General features: G+C 35.7%; 1 protein-coding gene across 1 annotated transcript; it reads right to left on the bottom strand.

The window, feature by feature from the left end:
* Window positions 1-640: 640 nt before the first annotated feature.
* LOC100623545 (olfactory receptor 6C3) lies at window positions 641-6,675 on the bottom strand. The gene is given in 2 exon segments (XM_021081675.1): window positions 641-3,274; window positions 3,277-6,675. Coding segments are annotated over 2 exon segments (930 nt in total). The 5' UTR covers window positions 3,572-6,675; the 3' UTR covers window positions 641-2,639.
* Between the last annotated feature and the right edge of the window lie 2,363 nt (window positions 6,676-9,038).

Consider the following 9,038-nt stretch of genomic DNA (forward strand, 5'->3'; position numbering starts at 1 on the left):
AACACATTTAAAGTTTTGAAATAATAGTGTCTGCTTCTCACAACACAATGGAATTAAACTAGAAATCAATTAAAAAATATAGCTAGTACATCCCCCAATACATGGAGATTAAACAACATGCTTCTAAATAACATATGAAAACGGAAAAAAAAATCTGAAGATAAATTTTAAAATATTTTGAAATTAAATTTAAAAAAACTGAACACAGTTTATCACCATCTGTGGCATGCAGCAAAAACAATGCTTAAAGAGAAATTTATAGCACTGAATGCACATATAAAAAGAAAAAAAATCTAAAATCAATCATCTAAGATGCCCACCTCAGGAAATTAGAAAAAGACCAAATTAAAGCAAAGTTAAGCAGAAGAGAAGAAGTAGTAAAAATTGGAGCAGAAATCAATAAAATAGAAAAGAAATCAATAGAGAAAGATTAATTTATTTCTTTCATTTTTTGGGGTGTGTGTGTCTTTTTAGGGCTGCACCTGCAACATTTGGAGGTTCTCAGGCTAGAGGTCAAATCAGAGCTACAGTTGTTGGCCTACGCCACAGCCACAGAAATGCTGGATCCAAGCCGCATCTATGACCTACACCACAGCTCAGGTCAACGCTGGGTCCTTAATCCACTGCGAGACCAGGGATCAAACCCTCATCCTTGTGGATACTAGTCAGGTTTGTTAACTGCTGAGCCATGACAGGAATTCTGAGACTAATTTCTTGAAAGGCACAATTAGTCTTTCTCACACAAGAATAAATAGCCAATCTGAATGTCTACTTTTTTTTTTTTTTTAAATGTCCGTGCCCATGGCATGGGGAAGTTCCCAGGCCACAGTTTGAATCTGTACAATATGCTAGTATCCACTCAAAAGTAAATGATTGATAGATAAAATGTATGCCATGTAAACAATATATATTTTTAAAATACTGGTGTAGCTATGTCAGTATGCGTCAATGCCCGTATTACAGAAAAAATTATACTTGATAGAGAAGAATTGATGTATTTTCATAACGAGAAAAAGCTATGTTTAAAAAGATGTAACAATTGCAAATTTGTGTCTGCATAAAAGCATAGTGTTAATATTTTCACTTATAAAAACTTGACAAAACTACAAACAGAAGGAAACAGCTCCTTAGTTGTTTGGGGAGATTTAAATAATTCAGTAATGGTACCAACAGTAAAAGTACAGATTTAAATCATGTGATTACTGAACTTGAGTAGACTGACTGACTCAAGTAGGACACTGCACTCAACCACTTTTACGTATAATTTTCAAGTGTACAAGAAATGTTTAGAAACCTCTGATCATATTTTAAGCCATGAAGTGAGATTCAACTAATTTAGAAGGATGGAATTTAAAGAAAGTAAAATTTATGACCCTGTAAGGGGATTCTTTGGAAAATGTTATGCTCCAGAGGACCCATTTACAGCAGACTGAGGTCAGCACAACTCAGTGACTCTTTCCCAGGGAAGAAAAATTGTGTGTGGTGGGGAGCATGTGTCCCACACCTGAGCCTTTCAGGGTCTTCTGGAGGACTGGGGTCTGTGTAGCTTCTCTGGGAGCCCCTCTGGGACCTGACAAACTCTAGATGCCTAAGGGCTGTTACAGCACACAGAAATGAGGGAGCCAGAGATTATGAGCTCCATATACAAGTGGACAAAGATTTTGTAGTTAGGAATCTCCAAACACAAATCTGGAAAGATACTTTCTCAAAAAAGATTTCACTGGCCCCCAGAATCTCTGAGTGGGCTGAATATTGATGGTTTCACCTGAACAAAGCCAGCTTAAAAAGACTGGGAGGGGTGATTATTGTCAAATGTGTAGATCCACAACAACGGAAAATTATAAGGGATGTGAAGAAATAGAAAAAAGGCACAGTCGAAGAAACAAAATAAATCTCCCAAAACAGACCCCAATAAAATGGAGGTATATAAACACCTGAAAAAGAATTCAAAGTATGTTTCATAAAGATGCTCACTGGGTTCAGGAAAGTGGCAGTGTTTTAGTTTCACTGCCTTTATTTTGAATTTTTTTAAAAAATATTATCCCCAAATTATAGATAGCATGAATACCCTATAAATAATATATAGTATCTGATCAATATTTATCTTGAAAGTATGCACTCAATTTCACAAGGTATAAAACTCTTATCTTTAAAGTGCAATGCACTAGTACATATTATATTTTTGGACTGAATTTAATGTACAATAATACAGAACATGTAGATTCTTTAAACCTTAGGAAAATATCAATGTTCATCTGAAAATACCAAGAAATTACACACTAATTTTGAACCACTACATTTGAAGTACAATGTGACAGGATACATACCTTTCAGGAATTGATATTAACAGAATTAAAGCTATTTTTTACTTCGTGTTATAAAGTATCTCTTAAAGAAATATATTTAATTTCCAGAAGATTCTGAAGGAGAAATTACTTTTACTATATTTCCAAATGTCGGTAAACAATGCAGGGGAGACGCTTAGGCATGCAGGTGGAACAAATTGATCGGAAAGCTATATTAACTGTAATGCGGAGTGTGAAGAGAATAAAAAGAGTAAGTGTAGTTATTCAGAGAGTGAGGAATTTCAAGATTTAATAAATGCTCTTTAGAGTGTCTTTTTTTTTTAACCACAATATTCATTTCTTTGCAGAAAATACTGCTTTATGGAGCATGTCTTTGAAGGCTTGTTTTACTTGCTGGTTTCTCAGGGTGTAGATGAAGGGGTTCAGCATGGGGGCAACAGAGGTGTTGAGAATAGCTACTCCTTTTGTCAGTGATGCCTTTTCTTTGGCCGAGGGATTAGCATACATGAATATACAGCTTCCATAAGAGATGGAAATGACAATCATGTGAGAGGAACAGGTGGAGAAAGCCTTTTTTCTCTGATTGGCAGATGGGATTCTCAAAATAGTCCTGATAATGTACATATAAGATAAAATCACTAGGGCCAAGGTGAACAGCAAGGTAACCAAAGCAAAGTAAAAACCGGTTGCTTCTAGGAGCCATGTATCTGAGCAAGACAATTGCAAAAGGGGGAAATAGTCACATGCAAAGTGGTCAATGACATTGGAAGCACAGTAATCCAGCTGGAGGAGAAGCATAAGGGGAGGGAAAATGGTCAGAAACCCGCCCAGCCACGCACAGAGCACAAGCAGGATGCAGAGTTTCCTGTTCATGATGGTCGTGTAATGAAGAGGCTTGCAGATGGCAACATAGTGGTCATAGGACATGGTGGTTAGAATGTAAAACTCAGTCACACCCATGAAAATAAAAAGAGTTGAGCTGCACAGTTGTGATAAGAAATAGTCTTATCCCTGGTGATAATCGTGCCCAGAAATCTGGGGATGCATACAGTAGTAAAGGAGATTTCTAAGAAAGAGAAGTTCCGGAGGAAGAAATACATTGGCGTCTGTAGATGGGGGTCCACCAGGGTCAGGGTGATGATGGTCAGGTTTCCAGTGACACTTGATACATATGTGACAAATAAAAAGAGGAGAATCACAACCTGAAGGTTGGGATCATCCGAAAGGCCTAAGAGGACAAACTCTGTGATCACCGTGTGGTTCATTTCTCTCTTTTTCTCTTTCTTTTCTTCTTTTAAAGATATTTAGGTGGAGAGTATATTAAAGGGAGGGGAGGAATGATATCATTCATCAAGATCAATATCATCATTGATACGGTTCCCAAGTATTCTCTATAATTTTGAAGGTGTTACTTCTATCAACTTTGCATTGTCATAGTACATATTCGTGACTCCTGCTTTATGTTCTAGTTTTCTTATTTTAAATGTAGCAGAAGTTAAGAAGACCTCATACAATAAGTCACATTATTGAGAATTGATAAATGAAATCAATGCTTTTTGCTTTGTTTTGTTTATGCAAATCATTGAATTTTTGTTGAAATAATCATATAAATATGCATTTTTCTTTTTTCTATGATGTGCACATTAGCAGATATTATCACCTAAAAACAGAAATGGATGATCTCACTTCTATCAAAAATAAAAATGAAACTTAGAAGAATAAAGTAACAACTGATTACTTTTATGAAATAAATCAATTAATGATTTTCTTAGCAAATAAAATAAACTTTAAATGTTTAATTATTAATTAATTTAATTTACATTAATATTCATTAATGTAATTATAAAGATAATATGAGAACATTCTACACATATTGTATATGTATTTACAACAAATAGAATAAATCTCCTAATTATTTTATTTAATTAATAGAGAAGATATTCACTTACTGATTTGTCTTATAATTCCATTGAAATCATTGATATTTGACATCTCGCATGATTGCTAGGAATGTATATATAGAAACATTTTTATTTTTGTGCTTAAATGAATTGGCAGTACTTCCCTATTTTTCACTTTGCACCGATACACAAATTGAAAAGTAACTACTTGCCTCAGATCTTAGCAGTTCTCTCACCCAGTTTGTAGCTTAGTGCATTTTCCATTCAAACATCCTTCTCTCTTAGCTAATAAACTTTCATAAAAAATGTTTAACTTCCTTGTAGTTCTGCCTCACATTTATGTGTTGCATGAGACAACTGATCCTATGGTGTATTCCAGAAATGTATAGAAAAACCTCTCCTCACCATCCTAACCTGTTCAATTAATTTCCAGCTCTGCTGGATATACATCCTGTGTATTTGGCTTGCTGAAATCATGACAGCTACCTTCTCCATATTTCAGACAGCCGTATTTCTGCTGTGAATAATAGAATGCAAAAGCATTGCTTCTCTGCCAGACACCTGCAAAAGTCACACTAAGCAAATGTGGTTAAATTTTTCTCTGTTTTATGATGATTCTTAGGAAATAGTTCAGGAAATGAAAGTAGAATATCGGAAACTTTATAAAGTTGTGGAAATATACTATCATCCACTTCAATCATGTTGGTCTAGAAGTTTAAGAAACAATATTTAAAGAAAGAACTGCCAGGGATATGGCAACACTGGATATTATCAGCGTAGATTCTTAGATCTTGCGTCACTCTGGTTGCACTAATAGACCACATTTTTGAGTCTAGGTGTTTTGACCTAAGAAGAGAGTCAGGCACTGATCTCCTGGGAACAAAGCAAAGTCCAGGCCACATCTCTGCCATATCATAGACCAGGAGGGATTTCTGGAAGCCACTCTGGGCAGCCACCTATCTCTCCTCTATAGTGAATCTCCCTTGAGAATGGTTACACATCTTTGTGTCCCAGAGAGGACCTGAATGTTGACTTCTCCAAACAGTCACTTCCATTAGTCGCAATTATTTACTATTTCATGAGCAATCAAAATAAGTGTGAAATCACAAAAGTAGAACCCTTAATGTACTTTATATTTAGTCGTCTTCTTGGTACATAAAAATGTTCTACATGTATACCTTCTGTTGTTTATCCTGAGTCTTTGTTATTGTTGGGACTTCAAAAGCAAGGTTATTTCCTAATTTAAGTTAAATAATAAGTATTATAATGCATGCATTGTGCTCACAGTTTTTAAAAGATGCTATTACTTAAGTTAACTAATTTAATTATTATCAACAGCCATATTTAATTGCTGTGCCAGTATTGTCCATCTTATTGCTCATCTTGGCCTTTGCCTTTATTTATCGTATTGATTTTTTTGCATTATTGATTGTCGATAAGTGTCTAGAGCCACTACTTTATTGTCTTATCAAATGGCTCTTTTCTTAGTCTGCCACTTACCAGTGGCTTATTCATTGTTACAGTTTATGCAGAAAAGCCCAGACGATGTCTACTTCATTTCTTTTTCAGTACTCAGAGTTGGTTCTCTGGTGTCTTTTTGTTCATCTTTATGAACACATGGATTTACAAATTTGTATTTAGGTCACGTTAGTAAGTGACATCACTGCTTCTTGAGAGCGCTTTAGCCAGCTCTTTGGTTGGCTTCTCACTCTTTCGAACATTACACCTTTGCTCTTTGATAGCTTCCTTCCCGTCATAAATGGCATGTTTTCCCAGACTCAAAGAGTATGCTTTACATTGGTAAGGAAATGTTAAGGTAAAAATCTGGGTACTATTTCTGATCATTGCTGTGAGATTGATTGCCCTTTCTAGGTATTTTTAGTGGATCGAGCCAGCAAATATGTATTTTTTTAAAAGCTATAATATTCATGAGTGCATCCTAAAATGCATCATTCCAATTTAGGATTACTGGACTTTTACAAAACCCTTTTTATTTTTCATACATTTGTATTTCCTTTCATAATGAGAACCTAGTTATCAGTAGAATTAGACAAAAGTGTAAATCACATCAATCTTCATTTGCTTCTTCCCCTCGCATTACACAGACAACGGAATTAGAATAACAATGACAGCACTAGCACCCACAAGATCATTCCTACCTAGGGACAGTTTAAAGTATTTTTAGCTATTCTGTGCCCTCAGATTAAATCCCACTTGGATGTATAATACAATTACAATATTTAAGATTTCTTTGAATAAGACCGCTTTGTGTGATTATCTCACCAACTAAATACACGTTTAATTATATTTATTCTAGTCAATTTTATTTTTCAGAGAATCTTTCTGTATATTTAATGGATTTGTAACTAATCCATATAGTTACAAAATCACATAGTCAAACTACATAAAATTTTAAAAGTCTGTCTTCAAACACTGCTATTTCCAACCTATTTCTTTCTTTTTCTAAATGGAACTCTTTTTTTTGCTATTTCTTGGGCCGCTCCTGCAGCATGTGGAGATTCCCAGGCTAGGGGTCCAATCGGAGCTGTAGCCACCGGCCTACGCCAGAGCCACAGCAACGCGGGATCTGAGCCGCGTCTGCAACCTACACCACAGCTCACGGCAACGCCGGATCGTTAACCCACTGAACAAGGGCAGGGACCGAACCCGCAACCTCATGGTTCCTAGTCGGATTCGTTAACCACTGCGCCACGACGGGAACTCCTGGAACTCTTTTTTTAAAAAGTTCTTTGATTTATATGTCCATTGTTTATTTTTTAAACATAAGCTATTGCATATGCAAATTAATATTTTCCCTTCTTAGGGAAGTATGTATACATTTTTCCATTTTGTTTCATCAGTCAATATATAATGAGGATATATTTTATCTATAACATCAATCAATAGATCAATAATTATCAGTATATAATGAGGACCATGCTACAGTTGTATAGAGATGTATGTTATGCCTTTTACAGGTAAAAGTGTGTAAATACTATTGTTTATTCAAAAAGCAGTCAATAATGTATAGAATTCTGACTTGTCTATTAAACTCTTTTCTTTCCGTTGTACTGAGGTATAATGGGCGTGCAGCACTGTGTACGTTTAAGGCGTACATGATTTGACTTACAAACTTCAGGAAACGTTTATTAAACACCCACCATCTCATATAGATACAAAATTAAAGAAACAGAAAAATATTTTTCCTTGCAATGAGAACACTTAGTATTTACTCTCCTAACATGTCTGTGTAACATAACAGCACTGCTCATTATATTGGTCATGTTGTGCTTTACATCTCAAACCATATCATGCCATTCCCTTCTGGCTTGCAAAGTTCTTTTTTTTTCTTTCACTGCTTTTTAAAATTTGCTCTTTATCTGCAACTTTTTCCATTTTAGTGAAGATACATGTCTGGGTTTGAGTCTCTTTAGGTTCATCTTGTTTGGGACTCTCTTTGCTTCCTGGACCTGGATATCTATTTCCTTCTTTAGATATGTTTTCAGCCATAATTTCATCAAGTATATTTTCTGCCCCTTCTCTCTTTTCTTTCTGGAACTTTCATAATGAGAATGTTAGTACAATTGATGTTGTCCAAGAGGTCCCTTAAACTATCCTCATTGGAATTATTTTTCTTTTTGCTGTTCTGATTGGTTGATTTCCAGTATTCTTTCTTTTAGGTTGCTTGAGTGTTTTTGTATCTCATAATCCTCTTTTAATTCATTTTAGTGTATATTTTATTTACTATTGTATTCTCCAGCTCTGACTGGTTCAGTTTTATTTTTATCTAGTTCTTTGTTGAAATTCTTACTGTGGGAGATCCTGCTACTGCGTAGAGGGTTACGAATGTGACTACGGCTGCTCAAGTCGCTGTTGAGGCATGGGTTCTATCCCTGGCCTGGCCCAGTGGGTTAAAGGATCTGGCATTGCTGCAGATGTGGTGTGGGTCACAACTGCAGCTCCACTCAGTCCCTGGCCTGGGAACTTCCATATGCTTTTGGTGCAGCCATGAAAAAAAAGAAAAGAAAGAAATTCTCTCTGTGTTCCTCTATTCTTTTCCAAGTTCAGTAAAGTGTTTTTTATTTTCCTTTTAATTACCATTGCTTTGAACTCTTTATCATGTAAATTACTTATGTTTATTTCATTAGAATCTTTTTCTGGGGTTCTGTCTTGCCTTTGGAACATATAGCACTGTCCTCTCATTTTATTTTATTTTCCCTGTTTGCCTCTATGAAATTAGGTGAAATAGTTAATTACCCCCCAGTCTGGAAGCCATGTCCTCGTGTGGGAGCGTCCCTATGCAGTCTGCCTGTGCCCAGTGGCTTTGGTAGGAGAGCTGGCTCTGAAATGGTCACTGGCCACATGTTCTCTTGGGGTGTTCTGGCAGCCATCTCCTTGAGGCTTTAAAACCCCTGCATGTCTTACCTGTTGCAACATGTTTTCAGAGCCTATCCTTCTTTTTTAACTTTTTTATGGTATGATTCAACTCTAAAATATTGTACGGTCTATCATGAATTCTTAGTGACCTATTCTTCTTGGGACATCCACATATTTAAAAATTCTGTACATATTTGTTTATATTCAACACTTCTGTGGCTTGGCTTTTTACATTTTCATCTTTAATACATCCAGCATTTATTATTATATGAAATATGATGGATACTTTTATTTGCTTTTCCGTTGAATATCCAGCTGCCCTGACATCAGTGGGCTGGAGCCAATGGAAGACTTTGAACAGTGATTTACCAAGAGGGTTGATGTCAGGTTATCCCCTGTTAATAAAGTTTCTAGCCCAGAAGTCTCATTAATAACAGGCACATGTAGTGATTCA

The sequence above is a fragment of the Sus scrofa genome, unplaced genomic scaffold (genome assembly GCF_000003025.6).
Source record: "Sus scrofa isolate TJ Tabasco breed Duroc unplaced genomic scaffold, Sscrofa11.1 Contig1955, whole genome shotgun sequence".
Lineage (NCBI taxonomy): Eukaryota > Metazoa > Chordata > Mammalia > Artiodactyla > Suidae > Sus > Sus scrofa.